This window comes from Amphibalanus amphitrite, unplaced genomic scaffold (genome assembly GCF_019059575.1).
Source record: "Amphibalanus amphitrite isolate SeventyFive unplaced genomic scaffold, NRLGWU_Aamphi_draft 000646F_arrow, whole genome shotgun sequence".
Lineage (NCBI taxonomy): Eukaryota > Metazoa > Arthropoda > Thecostraca > Balanomorpha > Balanidae > Amphibalanus > Amphibalanus amphitrite.
The window spans coordinates 31,756-58,663 of NW_024882140.1; the positions used below are offsets into that span (position 1 = coordinate 31,756).

Genomic DNA, 26,908 nt, shown 5'->3' on the forward strand with positions numbered 1-26,908 from the left:
TTCTCATATGGCAGGAGTTGGAAGCATAATCGCCTCGGCATGCATGACGCGGAAAAAACATTCAGTAGCGCAAAAGCTGTTCTGCATAAAACCTCTTCGAACGCTTTTCAGCTGCTTTCCTAGGTTGCCTAGCAACAAGCTGTTTAATGGGTAAGTTGCTAGGCGATATGACCTGTCGGTGAAGAACTTTTATTAGTGAACAATATTTCTAAGAAGGGTTATGTCATGGCATGTCCATACGATCCTATGTGTATCCAAATTTCCCAAACGAATTGGAACTTGGTGTGTCTTTGGATATTTACTGTCTTTAAAGTGTCAGGATCATGACTATCTATAGCATTTATATATTATCAAAATCTGGTGGACTTATATTCAATACTGATCAAAATATGCCAAAAATAGAGCTTGAGAAGACCTTCAGCTACCCTATACCCTACAAGCTGGTATACGAAAACAATCGTGTTGTTGTGTCATTTGGTCAGAGGGATGGAATAAAAGGTTAGTATTTTCAAATCTGACCAGGAAAATGTATCGTAATAAATCAAATTTTAATGTTTCTTACGTCTGGATTTGTAGGACTGCGCTAATTCTTTGGCCCTCCGCCTTGGAAAATGGGGTCATGATGCCCTGATATTTATGTGGTATGCCAGAGGAACAATTAACATTTTTCATTACATATCAGTGCATTCTCAAATGTGAACAGATTTGATGTTGAAGTCGATTATTGAAAAATGTGGGTTTATGTATGGATATCTTTCATTTATGGTTTATAAGTTAACGCTTCCAAAAATTACCATTGCCACACCATTTTTTTTAAATCATTAGGTACCTAACAGGATACAGGACACTGTTTCTATCACCTAACATTTTTTTCAGTTGGCCACGCTCTCCTGGCAATAAATGGAATACCTGTGACAGGAAAACAGCTGGATGATGGAAGAGATGCATTTACAGTGAGTACCCATTTGTTTTATATTTCTTGTTATGCAAATTGCAGTTAGGTGATATTTCAATCAGAGAAGGTTTATCTGCTAGGAACATGCACTTTGTGCCAGTACAGTGGCAACTGGCATATCCAAGGGGGGTCCTGGGGGTCCTAGAACACCGCCGAGCCTGGAACTTTTTTGTTACTAAAAAAAGAAAATGAAATGGTGTTGAGGGCCCTTCTGACCACTTTCCATTTTTAAAGAAATTCCAAGGCATGGGTTGGCAGAATGCCACCTTTGTGTAAAGTTATTGTCTCCCTGGACCTTTTAACAGGATGAAGCCATATTGAAAAGTCAAACTGTTTCATTCACACACATGTTACATAAAGTTTCTACAATAACATATGCCCCAGTCTGCATATCTTATGGCCAATATAGTCAAACTGCACACAATTTCATGTCCAGAACATTAGGTACCGTTTTGAGTTCAGGAAGGGACTGCCTGGACCACTGCCCCTTTTGACCCTTTTGAATCGGATGGCCAGGCTGGCTGTTTCCTTTGATTGGCTCACCGATGAGCGAACAAGTTCAGTCGCCCACGTTATCAATGCATATAGAAAAAGCCCTCTGCGGAGGTGGGGAAAGTTCGGCCGAGAAGGGGATTTTGTAGCTATTTGCTGCTTTAAATGTTTGTCTTTATGTCTTTATGACCTGATGCAGATGCCAATGCCCTGCTGACTAATGGCGAACGGCTTTATCAGCGACGAACAGACTGAACTCATGCTATCCGCTTTGTCGGATGTTGTGTTGAAATTTCGGTTCCAACTGCAAACAGTGGTGTTTTTTATGAATGCCGCTTTTGTATCGCAAAACAGTTTGAATGATTTTCTTCCTTTTGAGACCGAGCAAAAGCCTTTTTAAGCAATTCTGTCCAATGGCTGATAAGTGCAAAGAGGTGTAATTAATAAAATGGATCTCAAATTCTGGCTTTTATGGAAAAATGTCCCGAATACAATGAGTTGCGCATCAGAAACAGGCCCATGTTATTGTTTTGTGCGTTTGACGTTTGATAACTTCTTGAACGTAACGCTAGCGTGCGGTAGTCGGTGCAACAATATCGGAATAAGGTATTGCTGCATGGTCTGTATAAGCGAAGGTAGGTGCCATATCAAGGCGCCCATTACCACCGCTTCCCTCCCGCCCTTCGCTAGGTATTGGAAGACCCCGAGCAGTACCCCATCAGCCTCAAATTCGGCTGGCCGAAACTCTCCACCAACGAGAAGATTTTTCTGGCCAGCATGTTCTACCCGCTGTTCGCCATCGCTAGCCAGCTGAGCCCTGAGCCGCGCAGCTCTGGTATCCAGGTCCTGGAGACGGCCTCCTACCAGCTACACTGCTTCCAGACCCTGACCGGAGTGAAGTTTCTGGCCGTGGTCGATCCGCGCCAGACGGGCGTGGAGGCGCTGCTGCGTAGACTGCACGAGCTCTACGCGGACTTTGCGCTCAAGAATCCGTTCTACTCGCTCGAGATGCCGATTCGATGCGAGCTGTTTGACACTCACGTGCGTAGTGCGCTCGAGTCGGCCGAAAAACTTGGCGTGGCGAATGTGTGATGAAAGTGATGAGAGACGCGTGAGATGTGGGGTGACAGAAATGGACATGAGGGGGATTTGTGAAGTGTTGAGCGCGTGAGAGTCTGATGCGTCATGATAGTGACATTTGTGCGAAATGTGAGATAGCGTCTGACAGCTATGGTGTGTAACTGTCGTGCGGAGTGGCTCCTGAGAGGAGCGCATATTTCGAAGCTGCATTAGTTGGAAGGCAAAATATCATATATTGTTGAGTGTGAGTACGCGCTGATATTCCATGCATCGCTTGTCACAGCGTGACTGGGTGTTGAGAACTGAGTGTCCCAGCTGACGTGACGCTGCCCTCTGCTCTCTCTCGCGCGCCCCCACACGCTGCTAACGTGCCTAGTTGTCCAGTCAGTGCCTCTGTCCTGTCCGGCTGTCTTTCTGTCCTGTCAGCGGCCGCGTGTGCGCAGTTCGCGTATTTGTGACCCCGAACCCGCGTCTTTGCCACCCGTGTCCTATGCTAATGGTGTCCCGCGGACGACCAACCGACGCACTGTGGTCTTGTGTTTGTGTGTCGGTTTTTGTGTTCTGAATAAATCTCAGATGGCCTTTCGGAGAACTCCCTTCTACCCATCGTGATGTTTTGCGTGCATGCTGGCCGCTGGGGTACAAAGGGCAACTGATTTCTTCGTTGGGTGCTGCTGTATGTTTCTTCGGTACCGCGTTTGAAATATCGCCATTATTATTTAACCTGTTTGTGCAGTGAATGCGCTTCTTACTCGTTAAATCCCCCGTTGTGTTTCATTTAAGATCGATTACCTGGGACCCGTATTTGGTGACTTGCCGTTTGACGTTCTCGGAACGCCTGCTCACAGTTTATTTTGTGTTAGAAGCTGGATGGTCCGTGACCTATAAGGCGCACGTCATTCGTGTATTATCATTGTGAGATATTCCATAGAGTTTTTCGTTGTGCTTCTTTGTCCAATCTCTATAAGGAATCAGTGGTTGGGTTCTTACGATAAACTGTTAGGTCGCTGCGCACTTTTTCGCTGTCTTATGGCTACAAGTGGGGTGCTTGTCACCGCGCCGGTGCACTCAATCCTTTCAATGTTTATATCGCCAGCTCCGTAAAATGCGAACGGAAACGTTTTAGTGAGACGTCTGGAACACTTTGATGTTCCTGTGATTATGGGATGGTCTTTGTTTCTGTTTGAGCGCGTGCTATCGCCGCGAATTGTGTATTGTTTATTCTGTAATTTGTATAGAGTCAGTTGCAATAAATAAACGCATCCACATTCCACATTGTGCTAAGGTGCGTCTTTCGATCTTTGCTTGCCGTTTCCCCGGATAGGTATGGAAGGTAACGATAATTTTTTACCGTTATAATAGTAAGTACCGACTGTTTAATTCGTGTGCCGTTTTAGGTTAACATTTATTCAAGCCTGTGGATGTTACCGAACGTGAAACCGCCGCCGATTTGGCGGTCGTGGGCGGCTGTTGTGTCCCCCTGGCGGCGCGCCTGGAAAGCTGTAGTTGGATCGCGAGAGTCGGTCGGTGGCGCCGAGTGGTCGGCCATGGCCATTGCAAGGCCATATAACCAGGTATGGTCATCAGGCTTTTTTTTACCGTCCCCCTACCGGGCCCGAATGACGTCACTGGGATGGTAACTCGCCGGCCGCCGTCCGTAGCCATTATGGAGGACGGACGTTTAAATACGTTTTCAGCGGATTTTAGTGCAGTTTTGATGTCCGATGCAAGGCAGAACGGTGTGATGTTTCCTCAGTGAAGCAAATCAGGACCAGCTGTTACTCGAACCAAAGATTTGGCGACATTATTGAGATCGGACCGAGCCAACGTGCGCCCCGCCGGTGATCCGGCCAGCACATCCGCGGCTCTCTCGTAGATGAAAATCGCCATAGTTTTGCGCCAGGCTTCGGAGTCAATGGATTTCTGGTGACTCTGACTCCAACCGCGACTTCCAAAAACCAACTCCGACTCCGACTCCGGGCTGGGTAATCAACTCCGACCGACTCTAACTCCGACTCCGCAGCCCTGCCAGATCTGCGGAGCGGCCAGGGCTGCGGAGTCGGAGTCGGAGTCGGTCGGAGTCGACAGTTGTGACCGGAGTCGGAGTCGGAGTCGACTTTAGAAACCCGAGCCGGAGTCGGAGTCACCGAAAATATGTCGACTCCGCAGCCCTGCTAGGTCTGCGGAGTCGGAGTCGGGAGTTGGAGTCGGTCGGAGTCGACAATTCTGCCCGGAGTCGGAGTCGGAGCTGGTTTTTTAAAGCCGGAGTCGGAGTCGGAGTCGGAGTCGGAGTCGCCGAAAATCCATCGACTCCGCAGCCCTGGCGGAGCCGATGGATTTTCGATGACCCCGACTCCGACTCGGTTTCCAAAATCGACTCCGAGTCCGGTCAGAACTGTCGACCCTGACTCCGACTCCGCAGCCCTGGTTTTGCGTCTATTTCGCCCCATAATTAAGAGAGGTGTGAACTGCACAAACCGAAATTGTAACGTAACACAAGTATATGTACACATTCCAAACTTCTGACTGGAACGAACCAAATGCGTACACAATATACCGGTTTATGTCATACCATAAATCGTAGTTATCAAAAACCATATTGGACAGATTGGTAGAGGACAAATAAGGCACAAGCCTAATCTCTTGCGACTTGAGTAGGTACAATAAAATGCTCCGAACTGTCGGAAAGTTGTACAAGATGTCGCCTCTCCAAACACAATGTGCCGATTGACTCCGCGACAGCCAAGAACCGGGCAACATAACACGTGAAACAGAGCGGTGGCACCTCAGCACAGGCTCCCCAAGCTCGTCAAGGCGGCGAGAAAGGTCCGGCAAGTCGGTAACAGGTTCACCACGGCAGCGACAGGTCAGGCAGGTCGGCAGCAGATTCACCAGGGCGGTGGCAGGTGCGACAGGTCGGCAGCAGGTTTACCAGGGCGGCGACAGATCCGGCAGGGCGACGGCAGTTTCACCAGGGCGGAAGCGTAGACGCGGCGGCAGGTCCGCCGGGGTGGCAGCAGGTCCAGGGCGGCCGCAGGCTCACCAGGGCGGCGACAGGTTCGGCAGGGCGACGGCAGTTTCACCAGGGCGGCAGCGTAGACACGGCGGCAAGTCCCAGGGCGGCTCAGGCTCACCAGGGCGGCGACAGGTCCGGCAGGTCGTCGGCAGGTCGGCCTCAGCAGCAGGCAGTCAGCACTAGCAGATTCTCGGGGCAGCCCTGGCTGAGGTGGGATGTCATCAGAAACTGCACGTCTGGGTGCCGGTGTCGGATGTCGTACAGACCACGCAGCGAGGCTTTACTGCGCAGCACGCCCTGCTGGCAGCGCAGGAGTGTCGGCAGCCCAGCGGGTGCTTTCGGGTCGCCTTCCTCAACTTCCTTTCGGAAACTGGCGCTCGCCACTCAGGGAGTCGGGCGACGTCTCCAAAGCTGGGAGACAGATGCTGAAGTCGATATGATGTGATTTTATGCCCTCAGCTCGGTGCCAGTCATTGTGTTGTTATGTGCAGGTAGCCACTCCTCGCCGTCCTGCACGCCAGAGGACCAGCCCCGGACCTGCAAAACACATTACCAAGTTTATTAACACAATGCAACATGAAAAAATTCACTAAGCGATGGCAAGCAAAAATAATCAATGCCCAAAGGTGCCTTTTCTTCGATTGCCTTTTCTATGTGCTGATATGAAGCCTCAAAACATGTACCATTTTATATTATGTATTGATTGCAGGCCTGACTCAGAATTCAGTTGAAACAAGCAAATAACACAATTTTTCATTATTATTTTGAATTTGGGTCTGGCATTACTGTTCCATGCACAGGTGCGTCTGCGTATAAAATCATATGAAGCAAATGCATTAGGTAAATAGTCTCAACAAATAGAAATTAGTAGTAGCACAGGTGGTATAAATAGAAACCAATATATAGACACTAGACAAGGATGAGCTTGTTTAGTTAGCAAATGTCAATGACATAACATTTACATAAACAAGAATGGGATTTTCAGTAATAAGCATGTCAAAAATCCTTTTAAATTCAATTTTGAAAGTTTAGATACGGATTATAAAATCTGGCAACAACTAATATTGAAAAGAAGTAACAATGAGCTTCAACTTTGCACAAAAGATGTGCCAAAATTTTGGTGAGAAATCACTTGCGCTGAATTTTGAGACCCGAAAGCCCCTGGGCCCTGACGCATCTGACAGTGAGTGAATTTTTTTTCCAGTCTGGGAGGTAAGCATAGATTGATTTGTTATTTGATACTATTTAATTTGACAAATAAGTTGTTATTTTCACAAAGCATTAAGATTTATAGAAGCTAACCACTTCCGGTCCGAAACAATTTACAACTATTCCATCTCCATTCTCCTTCTCATTATGTTTTAAACAATGCTAAGGTATTTTACAACTTAATATGAGATTATCATGCTCCCTTTGAAAGCCAAAAATGACAAAAACAGGGTAAACCGGGTTGAACTGAAACGTGGCTGATCTGCCTATGATACTCATGCTTATACAGTTGAATTAATTGAATACCTGAGCTGAACTGCTGAAGCTGGTCATTCTTCATGATCTCTGAGACGACAAGTGGGCTCTGGTATTAACTGGATAATTCGCCAGCTGACGCCGTATGGTGGCGCTAGTGGAGCAGCACCATATGACGTCCGCACAAAACACCGTGAGCAGCTATGAAATGGGAGCGAGCACCACGGAAATATCGAAAGGTGATGGACATGTACTGACTTTGGTCATTCGAGTACCACCAACACCATACAAAAACCATATAATATCATCAAGACTGATTCTGGAATCGATTTGTCCGGGTATTTAAAACACACAAAAAATGTTTGTTACCGAATTCTGAAACAGTATAAGGATATTCTTGTTCCTTACTTTTACCTTGTGGAGTACTTTTACTTGCTTTCTAGTGCGCCCATCACTATCTTGAAATCTGGATTGCAACGCTGTAGGAAAACTTTTTTTCATTTGTCATTTCTTCCACTTTTGAGCAGTGATAATTTATTTGGTTTTATACATTAAATAATGAAGACGGCTCCTAACTTTTTAGGGATCTGCAGTGGCCCAGAGAGCAAAATCAGATATTTTCTAAAAACTTGAGGCCACTATTTCCTTAAATGCTAGAAAATATACAAATATTGACATTAAAAGAATGATACGGGTATATAATTCTGCAGAAATATAAATTCAAAGTATTTAAATTATTCAAGAACCTTTTTAAAATCTTCCATAATGACTTCTTTCAATACAAGCTGGATGCAATTTCAATCAATAAAGCAGCACAAGGCAGTACATTGAGCTACGATGATCCATAACCAATCGGCACCTGCAATTTGATTGATCTTCGAGATGTACCCTGCCCCTGTTCCCTGACTTTCCCTTTTCGTTGTACCGGGTGAAGTGAATATTCTGTGAATATTCTTCTGACAGTCAGTTTTTAGTCCTACATTATGTTGTCAATCAGATTTAATTGGTTCAAAAACCGTCGTAGTCCGTCTCATTCGCAGTCTACATCTCCACATGCGCACCCATACATGCCCAAAATTTTCACTACGTATGTACTATGTACCCTGCAGCGTATCCTGATGAAAAATGTTTTGTTGAAATCATAGACACTTCCCAAGGTAGGCCATAGTCCATGGCCATATATTTAAGTCAAAACAGATAAAACAGATAAACACAATTCCAATCATCAAGTCAACCAGCATCGACAATCTGCACATAAGTTCTAAACCTATTGTAAGACTACTTTGTATTCAAACTTTGTATTGCAGAAGGGTGGAAGCTGCATGGAATTATGCGACAATTTTAGCGTGCATCCACGCTCGAAAGAGCAGGGTTAATTGTAACAATGTCAATACCATAACAATAACGTAATTGTAGGTGTTGTGATTCGGTTGTTTCTTGTCTGTGCTGGCCATTGCGCGGGCGGTCCAGCGGCGGAACTCGGCTTCGCCGCCGTGGCGCGCTGGCAGTTGCTTCTTCTTCTTCTTCTGCATCCCATCGCCAACCCGCTCAGGGGGGCGGCGGCGCAGGCGGGTCGAGCGGCGGCTCGGTCCGCCCAACATCCTCGATGAAGGTGACGACCTTCGTCGCCGGGCCGCCGAGGACGTCGACCAGGCGAGGGTCGGCACCCGAGCGGCGGCGGCGGGCCGCCTCATAGGCCGGACAATCGGTCAGTAGGTGCGCCGCGCTGTCGGGCTCCCCGCACGCGGGGCATTCGTCGTCGGCTTCCGGGCCAATCTTGTGGAGCGTGTCACGGGTCAGCGGTGATGTGCCGGTCCTCAGCTGGGACAGCGTCACCGACCCCAGCGCGCCAGGGAGTCGTGGCCAGGCGTGGGGTCCGGGTGCGGGTGGGCAGCGGTTGCCCTCTGTCGCGACAGCTCCCGGACATGGCGCGTGACGGCGGCTCGCGCACTCGACAGGTCGATCGGTGCGCTGTCTTGGTCGCCCGCCGTGGCCTCGCCAGCCAGGCGGTCGGCGGTTTCGTTGCCGTCCAGCCCGGCATGGCCTGGCACCCACTGGAGCACCGTCTCGGTGCCGTTCTCGGCGAGGGTGCTCAGCACTCAGCAGCCTCCACACCTCGGCGGCCAGGGCCATGGTCTGGTTAGCTGGGCCGCGGCCGAGTAGTTGGAGCCCAGACCTTGAGTCGGTGAGGAGGCGGACCGACTTGGTCGATGCCAACTCCCCGTCCTCCAGGCCGGCCACAGCCGCGAACGCCTCGCGCATGGCGGTCAGTTCTGCTCTTAGGCTGGAGCAGACCGCCCCTGCAGGAGCGCGCACGGTCTCTTCTCTGTTGAGGTGGTGGAACTGGATCAGCGCCTGCGCCGCCCTGTTCCGTCCGCCGCGAGCCGAGCCGTCCGACCAGATAGTGACGTCCGGGTGCGGGAGCTCTGCAATGGCTCGCAGGGCAGCTTCCCTGCGGACTGCAGGCGGGTCCGACCGGCGGGTGGCCACGGGCAGGTCCACCCTGAAGGTGATGCCGCCGCGGTGGCCCAGCCATGGCGGGTCGCAGCTGTAGAACGCCGAACCTGTAACACAATAGAATTGCAATTGTAACAAAGACCTGCATGGTCAGCACACATCTGCAGTGACTGTCATCCCAAGTTGGTATGAATTGGCACAAAGTTGGGTCATGGTAGCAGACGTAGCACAAGCTGTTGTGATATGCCATACCGTAGGACTAGGTCGTAGGTTGTAAATTTTAGGTTTAAGGCTGTAGGTTGTAGGTCAGGTTAGGTAAGGTTTGGTTAGAAAGACCCATTCTCGTGCATCGGGCAGCTTGTGCTACATCTACCTGACCAATACCCAATTTGGATTCCCAAAATTGATGGCAAACAGGCTTTTTGTATAACAAGTGTGGTTAATTGTTCTAATCCCCGCTGCAATGTGAGGGTAACTGCTTTTCTACAATCACAAAATTTGAATTCATATAGGTAGGTGTTTACATGTTCAGAAAATGATACAAAATATGACACAATTAATTATAGCTGCAACTGGATAGTGGATACTGATACCAACCTCAACTGAAAGTTTCTGCAGCCTTATAACCTAACAAATGACTAAATTGCCAAAATAAATCCCTTAGTACAATAGCTTGACTCTAAAATAACAGAAATTTTGCATGCAGACCCTGAAATGGAGGGTTTATGAAAAGTAACAAAAATAAACATTCACTAATATCAATTTTTTTTTATGTTGTTATAAATTTCATATGTAGCATAAGCGCCAATACTGCCTTCATTTACAATGTTGCTACTGTTTTCCACTCACAAACGCTGCCCTCCGTGGACAGCAGCAGCAGCAGTGAAACGTCACCCGTGGTGTGACATCATCACCCATGACGTAATGGAAATCCAGTTGTTACCAAGGCCCCGACAAGTGTGTGAATGCCACTTATGAATATGCTTTTCCGATCTTCAAACACATAAAAAGTGATATTATTATCAAATAAACAATATTCAAACTCCGTAATGTAACGGAAGTTAGCAGGGATTCAGCAGGGGTTCAGCAGGGATTCAGCAGGGATCGACGGCCCCTACGATTTCGCTGAATTTTGGTGGAGAGGTGCAGAATGGTGTCCTCTATCGAAAATCCTAGTGCCAAAATGCGGGGAATCCATCAGGGGGGCCACAAATCCCAAAAAACAGTATGCCCTCAGGGCACAATCGACGAACTTTGAAAACCCTACTTCTAGCCGTCAAAACAGCTAAAAATGCACGTCATTCGAAAGAGGACAAAATTTTACGTGCAACGGTACCAAATTTAGGGGGCTAGCGCCCCCCTGAACCGAACAAAACAGCTTCAAATATATGGGCCCGGGAGTATGCCCTCGGGGCATAAATAAACGTTTTCAACAATTTCAGGCCTATAACATCGACAAAATCCGGCAATATGCACATCATTGGAAAGAGCGTAATTTCCCAAACAAAAAACCCAAGTAACATTTTTCGATGGGACCCACCTGGGGCCCACGGGACCCAATTGAAATTTGGGGCCCAATGGGGCGGCCCCTACGATTTTCTTCAAAATTTGCACAGACACTCTCCTGGGCCCCCTCTTCAATCTGGCTGAAGAAACCTACCGGGGAATCCAAAGGAAGGGGCCCAAAGAGGGCCCCAAAGAGGCCCTTTCTAAGTATTGCCCCTAATTTCGCGACCAACCCCGGCAATATGCACAACATTGGAAAGAGCGTAATTTCCCAAACAAAAAACCCAAGTAACATTTTTCGATGGGGCCCACCTGGGGCCCACAGGACCCAATTGAAATTTGGGGCCCAATAGGGCGGCCCCTACGATTTTCTTCAAAATTTGCACAGACACTCTCCTGGGCCCCCTCTTCAATCTGGCTGAAGAAACCTACCGGGGAATCCAAAGGAAGGGGCCCAAAGAGGGCCCCAAAGAGACCCTTTCTAAGTATTGCCCCTAATTTCGAGACCAACCCCGGCAATATGCACATTATTGGAAAGAGCGTAATTTCCCAAACAAAAAACCCAAGTAACATTTTTCGATAGGGCCTACCTGGGGCCCACGGGACCCAATTGAAATTTGGGGCCCAATGGGGCGGCCCCTACGATTTTCTTCAAAATTTGCACAGACACTCTCCTGGGCCCCCTCTTCAATCTGGCTGAAGAAACCTACCGGGGAATTCAAAGGAAGGGGCCCAAAGAGGGCCCCAAAGAGGCCCTTTCTAAGTAATGCCCCTAATTTCGCGATAAACCCCGGCAATATGCACATCATTGGAAAGAGCGTAATTTCCCAAACAAAAAACCCAATTAACATTTTTCGATGGGGCCCACCTGGGGCCCACGGGACCCAATTGCAATTTGGGACCCAATGGGGCGGCCCCTACGATTTTCTTCAAAATTTGCACAGACACTCTCCTGGGCCCCCTCTTCAATCTGGCTGAAGAAACCTACCGGGGAATCCAAAGGAAGGGGCCCAAAGAGGGCCCCAAAGAGTCCCTTTCTAAGTATTGCCCCTAATTTCGAGACCAACCCCGGCAATATGCACATTATTGGAAAGAGCGTAATTTCCCAAACAAAAAACCCAAGTAACATTTTTCGATGGGGCCTACCTGGGGCCCACGGGACCCAATTGAAATTTGGGGCCCAATGGGGCGGCCCCTACGATTTTCTTCAAAATTTGCACAGACACTCTCCTGGGCCCCCTCTTCAATCTGGCTGAAGAAACCTACCGGGGAATCCAAAGGAAGGGGCCCAAAGAGGGCCCCAAAGAGGCCCTTTCTAAGTATTGCCCCTAATTTCGCGACCAACCCCGGCAATATGCACAACATTGGAAAGAGCGTAATTTCCCAAACAAAAAACCCAAGTAACATTTTTCGATGGGGCCCACCTGGGGCCCACAGGACCCAATTGAAATTTGGGGCCCAATAGGGCGGCCCCTACGATTTTCTTCAAAATTTGCACAGACACTCTCCTGGGCCCCCTCTTCAATCTGGCTGAAGAAACCTACCGGGGAATCCAAAGGAAGGGGCCCAAAGAGGGCCCCAAAGAGACCCTTTCTAAGTATTGCCCCTAATTTCGAGACCAACCCCGGCAATATGCACATTATTAGAAAGAGCGTAATTTCCCAAACAAAAAACCCAAGTAACATTTTTCGATAGGGCCTACCTGGGGCCCACGGGACCCAATTGAAATTTGGGGCCCAATGGGGCGGCCCCTACGATTTTCTTCAAAATTTGCACAGACACTCTCCTGGGCCCCCTCTTCAATCTGGCTGAAGAAACCTACCGGGGAATTCAAAGGAAGGGGCCCAAAGAGGGCCCCAAAGAGGCCCTTTCTAAGTAATGCCCCTAATTTCGCGATAAACCCCGGCAATATGCACATCATTGGAAAGAGCGTAATTTCCCAAACAAAAAACCCAATTAACATTTTTCGATGGGGCCCACCTGGGGCCCACGGGACCCAATTGCAATTTGGGACCCAATGGGGCGGCCCCTACGATTTTCTTCAAAATTTGCACAGACACTCTCCTGGGCCCCCTCTTCAATCTGGCTGAAGAAACCTACCGGGGAATCCAAAGGAAGGGGCCCAAAGAGGGCCCCAAAGAGTCCCTTTCTAAGTATTGCCCCTAATTTCGAGACCAACCCCGGCAATATGCACATTATTGGAAAGAGCGTAATTTCCCAAACAAAAAACCCAAGTAACATTTTTCGATGGGGCCTACCTGGGGCCCACGGGACCCAATTGAAATTTGGGGCCCAATGGGGCGGCCCCTACGATTTTCTTCAAAATTTGCACAGACACTCTCCTGGGCCCCCTCTTCAATCTGGCTGAAGAAACCTACCGGGGAATTCAAAGGAAGGGGCCCAAAGAGGGCCCCAAAGAGGCCCTTTCTAAGTAATGCCCCTAATTTCGCGATAAACCCCGGCAATATGCACATCATTGGAAAGAGCGTAATTTCCCAAACAAAAAACCCAATTAACATTTTTCGATGGGGCCCACCTGGGGCCCACGTGACCCAATTGCAATTTGGGACCCAATAGGGCGGCCCCTACGATTTTCTTCAAAATTTGCACAGACACTCTCCTGGGCCCCCTCTTCAATCTGGCTGAAGAAACCTACCGGGGAATCCAAAGGAAGGGGCCCAGAGAGGGCCCCAAAGAGGCCCTTTCTAAGTATTGCCCCTAATTTCGCAACCAACCCCGGCAATATGCACATCATTGGAAAGAGCGTAATTTCCCAAACAAAAAACCCAAGTATCATTTTTCGATGGGGCCCACCTGGGGCCCACGGGACCCAATTGAAATTTGGGGCCCAATGGGGCGGCCCCTACGATTTTCTTCAAAATTTGCACAGACACTCTCCTGGGCCCCCTCTTCAATCTGGCTGAAGAAACCTACCGGGGAATCCAAAGGAAGGGGCCCAAAGAGGGCCCCAAAGAGGCCCTTTCTAAGTATTGCCCCTAATTTCGCGACCAACCCCGGCAATATGCACATCATTGGAAAGAGCGTAATTTCCCAAACCAAAAACCCAAGCATTATTTTTCGATGGGGCCCACCTGGGGCCCCATCGAAAAAAATACTTAGAAAGGGCCTCTTTGGGGCCCTCTTTGGGCCCCTTCCTTTGGATTCCCCGGTAGGTTTCTTCAGCCAGATTGAAGAGGGGGCCCAGGAGAGTGTCTGTGCAAATTTTGAAGAAAATCGTAGGGGCCGCCCCATTGGGCCCCAAATTTTAATTGGGTCCCGTGGGCCCCAGGTGGGCCCCATCGAAAAATGTTACTTGGGTTTTTTGTTTGGGAAATTACGCTCTTTCCAATGATGTGCATATTGCCGGGGTTGGTCGCGAAATTAGGGGCAATACTTAGAAAGGGCCTCTTTGGGGCCTCCTTGGGCCCCTTCCTTTGGATTCCCCGGTAGGTTTCTTCAGCCAGATTGAAGAGGGGGCCCAGAAGAGTGTCTGTGCAAATTTTGAAGAAAATCGTAGGGGCCGCCCCATTGGGCCCCAAATTTCAATTGGGTCCTGTGGGCCCCAGGTGGGACCCATCGAAAAATGTTACTTGGGTTTTTTGTTTGGGAAATTACGCTCTTTCCAATGATGTGCATATTGCCGGGGTTGGTCTCGAAATTAGGAGCAATACTTAGAAAGGGCCTCTTTGGGGCCCTCTTTGGGCCCCTTCCTTTGAATTCTCCGGTAGGTTTCTTCAGCCAGATTGAAGAGGGGGCCCAGGAGAGTGTCTGTGCAAATTTTGAAGAAAATCGTAGGGGCCGCCCCATTGGGCCCCAAATTTCAATTGGGTCCCGTGGGCCCCAGGTGGGCCCCATCGAAAAATGTTACTTGGATTTTTTGTTTGGGAAATTACGCTCTTTCCAATGATGTGCATATTGCCGGGGTTGGTCCCGCAATTAGGGGCAATACTTAGAAAGTGCCTCTTTGGGGCCCTCTCTGGGCCCCTTCCTTTGGATTCCCCGGTAGGTTTCTTCAGCCAGATTGAAGAGGGGGCCCAGGAGAGTGTCTGTGCAAATTTTGAAGAAAATCGTAGGGGCCGCCCCATTGGGCCCCAAATTTCAATTGGGTCCCGTGGGCCCCAGGTGGGCCCCATCGAAAAATGTTACTTGGGTTTTTTGTTTGGGAAATTACGCTCTTTCCAATGATGTGCATATTGCCGGGGTTGGTCGCGAAATTAGGGGCAATACTTAGAAAGGGCCTCTTTGGGGCCCTCTTTGGGCCCCTTCCTTTGGATTCCCCGGTAGGTTTCTTCAGCCAGATTGAAGAGGGGGCCCAGGAGAGTGTCTGTGCAAATTTTGAAGAAAATCGTAGGGGCCGCCCCATTGGGCCCCAAATTTTAATTGGGTCCCGTGGGCCCCAGGTGGGCCCCATCGAAAAATGATACTTGGGTTTTTTGTTTGGGAAATTACGCTCTTTCCAATGATGTGCATATTGCCGGGATTGGTTGCGAAATTAAGGGCAATACTTAGAAAGGGCCTCTTTGGGGCCCTCTCTGGGCCCCTTCCTTTGGATTCCCCGGTAGGTTTCTTCAGCCAGATTGAAGAGGGGGACCAGGAGAGTGTCTGTGCAAATTTTGAAGAAAATCGTAGGGGCCGCCCCATTGGGCCCCAAATTTCAATTGGGTCCCGTGGGCCCCAGGTGGGCCCCATCGAAAAATGTTACTTGGGTTTTTTGTTTGGGAAATTACGCTCTTTCCAATGATGTGCATATTGCCGGGGTTGGTTGCGAAATTAAGGGCAATACTTAGAAAGGGCCTCTTTGGGGCCCTCTTTGGGCCCCTTCCTTTGGATTCCCCGGTAGGTTTCTTTAGCCAGATTGAAGAGGGGGCCCAGGAGAGTGTCTGTGCAAGTTTTGAAGAAAATCGTAGGGGCCGCCCCATTGGGCCCCAAATTTCAATTGGGTCCCGTGGGCCCCAGGTGGGCCCCATCGAAAAATGTTACTTGGGTTTTTTGTTTGAGAAATTACGCTCTTTCCAATAATGTGCATATTGCCGGGGTTGGTCGCGAAATTAGGGGCAATATTTAGAAAGGGCCTCTTTGGGGCCCTCTTTGGGCCCCTTCCTTTGGATTCCCCGGTAGGTTTCTTCAGCCAGATTGAAGAGGGGGCCCAGGAGAGTGTCTGTGCAAATTTTGAAGAAAATCGTAGGGGCCGCCCCATTGGGTCCCAAATTTCAATTGGGTCCCGTGGGCCCCAGGTGGGCCCCATCGAAAAATGTTAATTGGGTTTTTTGTTTGGGAAATTACGCTCTTTCCAATGATGTGCATATTGCCGGGGTTTATCGCGAAATTAGGGGCATTACTTAGAAAGGGCCTCTTTGGGGCCCTCTTTGGGCCCCTTCCTTTGAATTCCCCGGTAGGTTTCTTCAGCCAGATTGAAGAGGGGGCCCAGGAGAGTGTCTGTGGAAATTTTGAAGAAAATCGTAGGGCCGCCCCATTGGGCCCCAAATTTCAATTGGGTCCCGTGGGCCCCAGGTAGGCCCCATCGAAAAATGATAGTTGGGTTTTTTGTTTGGAAAATTACGCTCTTTCCAATGATGTGCATATTGCCGGGGTTGGTCTCGAAATTAGGGGCAATACTTACAAAGGGCCTCTTTGGGGCCCTCTTTGGGCCCCTTCCTTTGGATTCCCCGGTAGGTTTCTTCAGCCAGATTGAAGAGGGGGCCCAGGAGAGTGTCTGTGCAAATTTTGAAAAAATCGTAGGGGCCGCCCCATTGGGTCCCAAATTTCAATTGGGTCCCGTGGGCCCCAGGTGGGCCCCATCGAAAAATGTTAATTGGGTTTTTTGTTTGGGAAATTACGCTCTTTCCAATGATGTGCATATTGCCGGGGTTTATCGCGAAATTAGGGGCATTACTTAGAAAGGGCCTCTTTGGGGCCCTCTTTGGGCCCCTTCCTTTGAATTCCCCGGTAGGTTTCTTCAGCCAGATTGAAGAGGGGGCCCAGGAGAGTGTCTGTGCAAATTTTGAAGAAATCGTAGGGGCCGCCCCATTGGGCCCCAAATTTCAATTGGGTCCCGTGGGTCCCAGGTAGGCCCCATCGAAAAATGTTACTTGGGTTTTTGTTTGGGAAATTACGCTCTTTCCAATGAAGTGCATATTGCCGGGGTTGGTCTCGAAATTAGGGGCAATACTTAGAAAGGGACTCTTTGGGGCCCTCTTTGGGCCCCTTCCTTTGGATTCCCCGGTAGGTTTCTTCAGCCAGATTGAAGAGGGGGCCCAGGAGAGTGTCTGTGCAAATTTTGAAGAACATCGTAGGGGCCGCCCAATTGGGCCCCAAATTTCAATTGGGTCCCGTGGGCCCCAGGTGGGCCCCATCGAAAAATGTTAATTAGGTTTTTTGTTTGGGAAATTACGCTCTTTCCAATGATGTGCATATTGCCGGGGTTGGTCGCGAAATTAGGGGCAATACTTAGAAAGGGCCTCTTTGGGGCCCTCTCTGGGCCCCTTCCTTTGGATTCCCCAGTAGGTTTCTTCAGCCAGATTGAAGAGGGGGCCCAGGAGAGTGTCTGTGCAAATTTTAAAGAAAATCGTAGGGGCCGCCCCATTGGGCCCCAAATTTCAATTGGGTCCCGTGGGCCCCAGGTGGGCCCCATCGAAAAATGTTACTTGGGTTTTTTGTTTGGGAAATTACGCTCTTTCCAATGATGTGCATATTGCCGGGGTTGGTTATGAAATTAGGGGCAATACTTACAAAGGGCCTCTTTGGGGCCCTCTTTGGGCCCCTTCCTTTGGATTCCCCGGTAGGTTTCTTCAGCCAGATTGAAGAGGGGGCCCAGGAGAGTGTCTGTGCAAATTTTGAAGAACATCGTAGGGGCCGCCCAATTGGGCCCCAAATTTCAATTGGGTCCCGTGGGCCCCAGGTGGGCCCCATCGAAAAATGTTAATTGGGTTTTTTGTTTGGGAAATTACGCTCTTTCCAATGATGTGCATATTGCCGGGGTTGGTCGCGAAATTAGGGGCAATACTTAGAAAGGGCCTCTTTGGGGCCCTCTCTGGGCCCCTTCCTTTGGATTCCCCAGTAGGTTTCTTCAGCCAGATTGAAGAGGGGGCCCAGGAGAGTGTCTGTGCAAATTTTAAAGAAAATCGTAGGGGCCGCCCCATTGGGCCCCAAATTTCAATTGGGTCCCGTGGGCCCCAGGTGGGCCCCATCGAAAAATGTTACTTGGGTTTTTTGTTTGGGAAATTACGCTCTTTCCAATGATGTGCATATTGCCGGGGTTGGTTGCGAAATTAGGGGCAATACTTACAAAGGGCCTCTTTGGGGCCCTCTTTGGGCCCCTTCCTTTGGATTCCCCGGTAGGTTTCTTCAGCCAGATTGAAGAGGGGGCCCAGGAGAGTGTCTGTGCAAATTTTGAAGAAAATCGTAGGGGCCGCCCCATTGGGCCCCAAATTTCAATTGGGTCCTGTGGGCCCCAGGTGGGCCCCATCGAAAAATATTACTTGGGTTTTTTGTTTGGGAAATTACGCTCTTTCCAATGATGTGCATATTGCCGGGGTTGGTCGCGAAATTAGGGGCAATACTTAGAAAGGGCCTCTTTGGGGCCCTCTTTGGGCCCCTTCCTTTGGATTCCCCGGTAGGTTTCTTCAGCCAGATTGAAGAGGGGGCCCAGGAGAGTGTCTGTGCAAATTTTGAAGAAAATTGTAGGGGCCGCCAGATTGGGCCCCAAATTTCAATTGGGTCCCGTGGGCCCCAGGTGGGACCCATCGAAAAATGTTACTTGGGTTTTTTGTTTGGGAAATTACGCTCTTTCCAATGATGTGCATATTGCCGGGGTTGGTTGCGAAATTAGGGGCAATACTTACAAAGGGCCTCTTTGGGGCCCTCTTTGGGCCCCTTCCTTTGGATTCCCCGGTAGGTTTCTTCAGCCAGATTGAAAAGGGGGCCCAGGAGAGTGTCTGTGCAAATTTTGAAGAAAATCGTAGGGGCCGCCCCATTGGGCCCCAAATTTCAATTGGGTCCCGTGGGCCCCAGGTGGGCCCCATCGAAAAATGTTACTTGGGTTTTTTGTTTGGGAAATTACGCTCTTTCCAATGATGTGCATATTGCCGGGGTTGGTCGCGAAATTAGGGGCAATACTTAGAAAGGGCCTCTTTGGGGCCCTCTCTGGGCCCCTTTCTTTGGATTCCCCGGTAGGTTTCTTCAGCCAGATTGAAGAGGGGGCCCAGGAGAGTGTCTGTGCAAATTTTGAAGAAAATCGTAGGGGCCGCCCCATTGGGCCCCAAATTTCAATTGGGTCCCGTGGGCCCCAGGTGGGCCCCATTGAAAAATGATACTTGGGTTTTTTGTTTGGGAAATTACGCTCTTTCCAATGATGTGCATATTGCCGGGGTTGCTCGCGAAATTAGGGGCAATACTTAGAAAGGGCCTCTTTGGGGCCCTCTTTGGGCCCCTTCCTTTGGATTCCCCGGTAGGTTTCTTCAGCCAGATTGAAGAGGGGGCCCAGGAGAGTGTCTGTGCAAATTTTGAAGAAAATCGTAGGGGCCGCCCCATTGGGCCCCAAATTTCAATTGGGTCCCGTGGGCCCCAGGTGGGCCCCATCGAAAAATGATACTTGGGTTTTTTGTTTGGGAAATTACGCTCTTTCCAATGATGTGCATATTGCCGGGGTTGGTCGCGAAATTAGGGGCAATACTTAGAAAGGGCCTCTTTGGGGCCCTCTTTGGGCCCCTTCCTTTGGATTCCCCGGTAGGTTTCTTCAGCCAGATTGAAGAGGGGGCCCAGGAGAGTGTCTGTGCAAATTTTGAAGAAAATCGTAGGGGCCGCCCCATTGGGCCCCAAATTTCAATTGGGTCCTGTGGGCCCCAGGTGGGCCCCATCGAAAAATATTACTTGGGTTTTTTGTTTGGGAAATTACGCTCTTTCCAATGATGTGCATATTGCCGGGGTTGGTCGCGAAATTAGGGGCAATACTTAGAAAGGGCCTCTTTGGGGCCCTCTTTGGGCCCCTTCCTTTGGATTCCCCGGTAGGTTTCTTCAGCCAGATTGAAGAGGGGGCCCAGGAGAGTGTCTGTGCAAATTTTGAAGAAAATTGTAGGGGCCGCCCCATTGGGCCCCAAATTTCAATTGGGTCCCGTGGGCCCCAGGTGGGCCCCATCGAAAAATGTTACTTGGGTTTTTTGTTTGGGAAATTACGCTCTTTCCAATGATGTGCATATTGCCGGATTTTGTCGATGTTATAGGCCTAAAATTGTTGAAAACGTTTATTTATGCCCCGAGGGCATACTCCCGGGCCCATATATTTGAAGCTGTTTTGTTCGGTTCAGGGGGGCGCTAGCCCCCTAAATTTGGTACCGTTGCACGTAAAATTTTGTCCTCTTTCGAATGACGTGCATTTTTAGCTGTTTTGACGGCTAGAAGTAGGGTTTTCAAAGTTCGTCGATTGTGCCCTGAGGGCATACTGTTTTTTGGGATTTGTGGCCCCCCTGATGGATTCCCCGCATTTTGGCACTAGGATTTTCGATAGAGGACACCATTCTGCACCTCTCCACCAAAATTCAGCGAAATCGTAGGGGCCGTCGATCCCTGCTGAATCCCTGCTGAACCCCTGCTGAATCCCTGCTAACTTCCGTTACATAACTCCGTATAACAATACACGCAACGGCTGGAAAACACTGCGCCGGTGCGCCAGAATTGACAGCATCGCCTGAATCTCAGCGACCAATCAGCTTTCGACCATCCCAGTGACGTCACATTGGCAGCATTTGGTAGCAATTTTCCTCCTATGGCCCGGTAAAGGGACGGACCCCCCCTGGGCCATTGTCAGCCATTGTCGTTGATAAGCGTGTGGGATATGACACGTGTCGCTCTCGTATCGCAATCGTCGTATCGTATCGTGTCGATGTGTTCGGGTTGAAAATACGACCTAAAGCTAACGTCATTCGTTTCGTTTCGTAAAATATGGTGCCGAAACTACCCGGGATCGGTTGGAATCGCTCGTGAAATGGCCGATCTTGAGAAACTGAAGCGGCGCAAGATAAGCGCTCAAGGGTGGCTCACTCGAACAGTTGTGAAACTCGAGCAAAGCCTGTCTTTGAAGGAGGTTAAAGTGATTGACCTCGAAAGTTTGCTCTGTGACTTTGATAAGCGGCTGAGTGATTTTGATGTTGCTGAGGAGCTACTCGAGCAAGAGCTTCCAGAAGATGGCATCATGGAAGCCATCGAAGCCGCTGGTGAGATCAGAGACCGTGCTGTGGATGTGCGAAACAAAGCCCAGCAAACTCTTGGTGTTCTTAAGGTGAAGGATGGGGCTGATGACTCGGCTTCTTGTGCCAGTGCGTCTCAGCTTGGATCAGCTGATCCTTCCGTCAAGCTCCCAAAGCTTCAGTTGCCCAAGTTTTCTGGCAACGTGCTTGAGTGGCCTCAGTTTTGGGATGCTTTTTCTGTGACTGTGGATGCCAGTGACTTACCCGAGGTGACCAAGCTGACATATCTCAGATCCTTGCTGACTGGAGAAGCAGCAAAGAGTGTCGAGGGTCTTGCGTTGTCAAAAGTGAACTACAAGACAACCTGTGAGATTCTCAAGGACAGGTTTGGCAGAAAGGAGCAGATTATATACAACCATATTCAGGCACTCCTGCAGTCGAGTTGTGATAAGAAGTCTGAAGGCCTTAAGTCTTTCCAGGATGAACTCTTAGTTCATGTCAGGAGTCTGGAGAACTTGGACATTACTGGTGAGAGGTATGGCGTCGTGCTGACACCTATCATTGTGTCACGCCTGCCTGAAGTGATTCGGATGGAATGGGCCAGGAAGAGTGCTGGTAAGGAAGCTGACTTGGAGTTTCTGTTAGAGTTCTTGAAGGAGGAGATTCAGTGCCGTGAACGCTCACAGACATTCAAGTGTGGTGCAATGGCCAGTGATTCTGGAAGAGAGACGGAGAAGAAGAGAGATCATCAAGCAGGCCGATTTGCTGGTCAGAGACAGAGAGTGGCTGCAGCGTCAGTGCTTCACACTGCTGCTGCCAGGTCTAACTGTGGGATTTGCCATGACTCCCACCCGCCGGCCAAGTGTCCGGAATTGCTGAAGCTGGCTGTAAGGGACAGGCCAGGGAAGATAAGAGACTCAGGTTTGTGTTTTCGATGCCTCAAGGAGGGCCACAGAGGTAACTCGTGCGGTGCGAGGTGTGATAACTGTCGAGGTAAGCACCACGCTGTGTCATGTTTCAGGATGGCTGCCCCAGCTGCAGCCCCAGTGAGTTCTCATGTGATGTCTCAGTCAGCTGATGATGTTAGAGCTCAAAGTGTGCCCAAATCACCCAATGTGAACCTGTCATGCTCAGAACCAGCTGGCAGTCAGAGTGTTGTGCTTCCTACTGCTGCTGTGTTAGTGCAGGGTCGTGATGGTAGGACTGTCCGAGCTACTGTCCTCTTTGATACTGGATCGAACAGATCGTATGTGTCATCTAGTCTTGTGCGCAGATGTGCTCCTGAGTGGGTTGAGAGCAGGGAAATATCTTACACTGCATTCGGTGGCAGTGAAAGTGGCTCTAAGTCCAGGAACATCTATTGTGTTCAGATGTCTGGTGCACATGTTTCAGACCCGGCAGTGGTCCGGGTGGAGGCTGCTGAGGTTCCAGTGATTTGCTCCCCTCTGGCCCGGCCGTCGGTTCCCTCCAGCCTGCTGGCCTTGTTCGGCAACCTGGAGCTGGCTGACCCTCCGGGTGATGGTGGTGAGCTCACTGTTGACATCCTCATCGGCCTTGATTACTACTGGCAGCTCATGGGCACTGGGTGTCTGAGATCTGATCTGGGTCCTGTAGCGCAGCAGACCGTGTTTGGGTGGATCATATCTGGGCAGTACGAGTGTGCTAACAGTCAGAACTCGAGTGGTACCCAGTTGCTGGTGATGTCTGATGTCTCTGAGGAGAGGCTCAGGCAGTTCTGGGATCTGGATGCAATAGGCATCAAGCCTCTAGATGATGACATAGGCTCTGACCCAGTGTTAAAGGAGTTTGAATCATCAGTTTGTTTTAAGGAGGGTAGATATGAGGTCAAACTACCATGGAAGCCTGATGGGCAGGATAAGTTGATGGACAACAGAAAAACAGCAGAGGTTAGACTACGCAGTCTCACTAGGAAGCTAGAGAAAGACCCCCAGTTGCAGTCCGACTATGACCACGCTCTAGAGGAGCTTGAGGCAGAGGGGATTATTACTGAGGTGTCCTGTGATGCCGACGATGCTTTCCCTGTGTTCTATCTGCCTCACCGGCCAGTAGTCCGTCAGTCGAGTGTGACCACTAAGGTGCGTCCTGTGTTTGATGCCAGCGCAAAGGGTCCGAACTTAGTTAGCCTCAATGATTGTCTAGAGACTGGACCATGTCTGCTCCCTGATTTAGTTCAGGTGCTCTTGCGATTCAGACGCTGGAAGTTCGCTGTGTCAGCTGATATCCGAAAGGCATTTTTGATGGTGCAACTCTGTGACAAGGATCAGGAGGTCCACAGGTTCCTATGGCAGCATGGGGACAGGATCAGAACTATGAAGTTCTGTCGTGTCACGTTTGGGGTGAACTGTAGCCCGTTTCTTCTCTCAGCTACCATTCGTCACCACCTCAAGGGGTTTCCTCCTTCCAACACTGTCTCTGAATTGGAGGAGAACTTGTATGTCGACGATTTTCTGAGTGGTGCTGACACTGAGCCTGAGGCTTGCGGTCTGTTCGCTGAGGCTCGTGATGTGTTGGGCCAAGCAGGGATGACACTGACGAAACTGAACTCGAACAGCAGGGTAGTGCTGGACAAAGGTCCAGCCTTGTCGAGTCTTGATGGTGAAAGCCACAAAGTGTTGGGTGTTCAGTGGGATCCGTCACAGGATGTGTTGTCGTTTGAGGGTGTGGATATCCCATCAGACATTGCTGTGACAAAGCGAGTGATCCTGTCTTTTATAGCCAGGCTGTTTGACCCACTGGGTCTGCTCACGCCCTACATCATGACTGTGAAACGCCTCTTTCAGGAGACGTGGCGTTTGGGACTTGACTGGGATGACAATGTGCCTGAACATGTGAGAGTCAGGTTCCTGAGGTGGCTCGATGGGCTGAGCTATGTAAAGAGTATCAGTGTGCCCCGTTCGTACTGTGTGAAGGGGTGGCATGATGTACACGTTGTTGAAGTCCATGCATTTGGTGATGCTTCAGAGGTTGGCTATGGAGCTGCGGTGTGCCTGCGCCTGACACTGAGGGACGGCTCGGTGGTGACACCGCTGGTGATGTCTCGAGCCAGGGTGGCCCCGCTGAAGCCGGTCAGCTTACCCAGGCTGGAGCTGCTTGCCAGCCTGCTGGCTGCTCGTCTGCTCAGGTTTGTCTGTCGCGCTTTGAAGCTCCCCTCTGAGACTCTGTATTGGTGCTGGACAGACTCTATGGTGTCACTCGGCTGGATCAAAGGTGATCCATCCAGGTGGAAGCAGTTTGTGAAGAATAGAGTGATTGAGATTCAGAGTTTGACTGATCCTGCACAGTGGTCTCATTGTCCTGGTCAGGACAACCCGGCTGACCTGATCACGAGGGGTGTGTATGCTGAGGCACTGACTGACTCACCTTGGTTCTCTGGCCCCGACTGGCTGAGTGACTGTGCTGGTGCTGACTTGTTGAGTTCACCTGAGGTCTTGCTGCCAGAGTCTGAGCTGTTCTCAGCAGCAGAAGGTGAGCCGGCAGCAGCAGCTGTCGAGTCGGCCAGTGCTGACGTGTCGAGTTCTCCGGAGTCAGAGCTGTTCGTGGCAGCTGAGGGTCAGTTGGCAGCAGCAGCGGCCACATCTGACTGTTCGCAGCCTGTGTTTGAGGTAACACGCTTTTCCTCATTGACCAAGGCCATCCGTGTGGTTGGACTAGTGTTGAGGTTTATTGGGAGGCTGAAGGAGAGTAGGTCTCAGAGACTCTCCCAGGGTCGCCACCCTGCCTCCAGCTACCGCAGCCCTTCTTTGAGCTATGTTGAGTTGTCAGAGGCCAAAACATGTCTGATCAAAGTCACCCAGCTTCAGGCATTCCCTGACGAATGTCGAGCCCTGAATAAGGGCAAGTTTGTGGACGGAAAGTCTCGTATCGCGTCTCTACGTCCATTCGTTGATGACAAGGGCCTGCTTCGTGTGAGAAGCAGACTTGCGAACACTGATCTGACTCTGGGAGAAAAGTGTCCGATTTTGATTCCCAAGGGTCATCTTGCTGACCTCATGATCCGTTTCCAGCACGAGCTGCTCAAACACTGCGGTGTTGACACCCTCCTGACGACCCTGAGGAATGAGTACTGGATCGTTGGAGGGAGGAGAGCGGCCAAAAGGGTGAAGCGGGCCTGCACAGCGTGTCAGAGGCAAGATGCTGCTGCCCTCAACGCGCCAGTGGCGCCTCTACCGGCTCAGCGGGCTAGTAAGGCTCCGCCTTTCTCAGTGACGGGCGTTGATTTTTGTGGCCCGCTCTTCTGCTTGCCCAAGCAGAAGGTGTATGTCTGTCTATTCACATGCGCTGTAACCAGAGCTATTCACCTTGAGTTGACGGATTCCATGTCCCAGTCAGATTTTTTGCTGGCGTTCAGAAGGTTCTGTGCCAGACGTGGTACCCCTACGATGATGTATTCGGACAACGCCAAGACGTTTAGAGCCGCGGCTACCAGCCTGTTAGCTGAGCTGGGTCCGGCGGGCCCTGAGTGGAAGTTTATTGCCCCCCGCGCGGCATGGTGGGGCGGTCACTGGGAGCGGTTAGTTCGTACTGTTAAGAGCTCCCTGAGAAAGACTCTCGGCAGGAGCGTCCTCTCCAAGGTGGAGCTGGAAACGCTGCTTTTGGAGGTGGAGGCCTGTGTAAATTCTCGTCCACTAACCTTTGTCAGTGATGATGTGGACGGAGCTCGGCCTCTAACCCCGAGTCACTTTCTGTCCGGCAGAGTAGCCGGTGTTCGTGCGTTTGTGGTTGATGATTCGGACCAGGTTTCAGCGTCGTCCCTGACGGAGAGGGACGTTGAGCACCAGAACATGTTGGCGAAGTTCTGGAGAGTGTGGCAGACTGACTACCTCCGCAGCCTGCCGCATTCGGTTAGGAAGTTTAAGTCTCGTGGGAAGCTCCAGATAGGTTCCGTTGTTCTCATTCGGGAGGACAATGTCCCGAGGCTGCACTGGTTGATGGGAGTAGTAGAACACCTTCATCCGGGCAGTGATGGTGTCGTGAGAGCCGCCGACGTCAGGACGGCTCAGGGCGTTCGTACGCGGCCAGTACAGCGTCTGCATGACTTGGAAGTCTTGGATTAGGAGTAGCTCAAGTTCCGATGTACCGTGCCTTTGATGAAGCGTTGCGCGCATTGTCATCGTTGCGAGTGTTATTTTATCGTGTATATCGTCGTGTGTTAGTATTAAGTGAAGTGTCGTATCTCGTTTGCTGTTAGACCGTTAATGTATGTTACCGTTCTAACAGGCGGGGAGTGTTACCGAACGTGAAACCGCCGCCGATTTGGCGGTCGTGGGCGGCTGTTGTGTCCCCCTGGCGGCGCGCCTGGAAAGCTGTAGTTGGATCGCGAGAGTCGGTCGGTGGCGCCGAGTGGTCGGCCATGGCCATTGTCGTTGATAAGCGTGTGGGATATGCCACGTGTCGCTCTCGTATCGCAATCGTCGTATCGTATCGTGTCGATGTGTTCGGGTTGAAAATACGACCTAAAGCTAACGTCATTCGTTTCGTTTCGTAACAGTGGACTCTTTTAAATTATATTCAGATCATAATCATCAAGGGCATTGGGTTCATATGCGTACCGTGAAAGCGAACGGCTGCAATGGTCCACATTTAGGTACTGGTGAAGTTGCACCGGATTCCTGCATAGACCCGGGAACAGGGGGGGGGGCAGCGGGGGCGCTTGCCCCCCCCCCCCAACTTGAGAGCCGAGGGGGCGGCGCCCCCTCAACATTGAGGCAGCGCCCCCTCAACATTGAGGCAGCGAGA

The 26,908-nt window shown here is 50.3% G+C and overlaps 2 protein-coding genes across 7 annotated transcripts; both read left to right on the plus strand.

The window, feature by feature from the left end:
* The first annotated feature begins 169 nt into the window (after positions 1–169).
* LOC122363904 (trafficking protein particle complex subunit 4-like) lies at positions 170–3,116 on the plus strand. Its single transcript, XM_043333721.1, has 3 exons — positions 170–498; positions 877–953; positions 2,138–3,116. The coding sequence occupies exons 1-3, from the start codon at positions 324–326 to the stop codon at positions 2,537–2,539; spliced, it is 654 nt and encodes a 217-aa protein (XP_043189656.1). The 5' UTR covers positions 170–323; the 3' UTR covers positions 2,540–3,116.
* Positions 3,117–20,774: 17,658 nt separating this feature from the next.
* On the plus strand, positions 20,775–26,640 carry LOC122363887. Of its 6 annotated transcripts, none has more exons than XM_043333690.1 (3): positions 20,839–22,144; positions 22,544–22,675; positions 25,177–26,640. In XM_043333690.1, exons 1-3 carry the CDS (start codon positions 20,950–20,952, stop codon positions 25,203–25,205), a joined length of 1,356 nt encoding a protein of 451 aa, XP_043189625.1. In that variant the 5' UTR covers positions 20,839–20,949; the 3' UTR covers positions 25,206–26,640. The 6 variants fall into 6 exon arrangements, 4 of the variants coding, with proteins under 4 accessions (XP_043189625.1, XP_043189626.1, XP_043189623.1 ...); XM_043333691.1 differs by having other exon boundaries at positions 20,839–22,072; XR_006253449.1 differs by lacking the exon at positions 22,544–22,675 and having other exon boundaries at positions 20,775–22,072.
* The last annotated feature ends 268 nt before the right edge of the window (positions 26,641–26,908 follow it).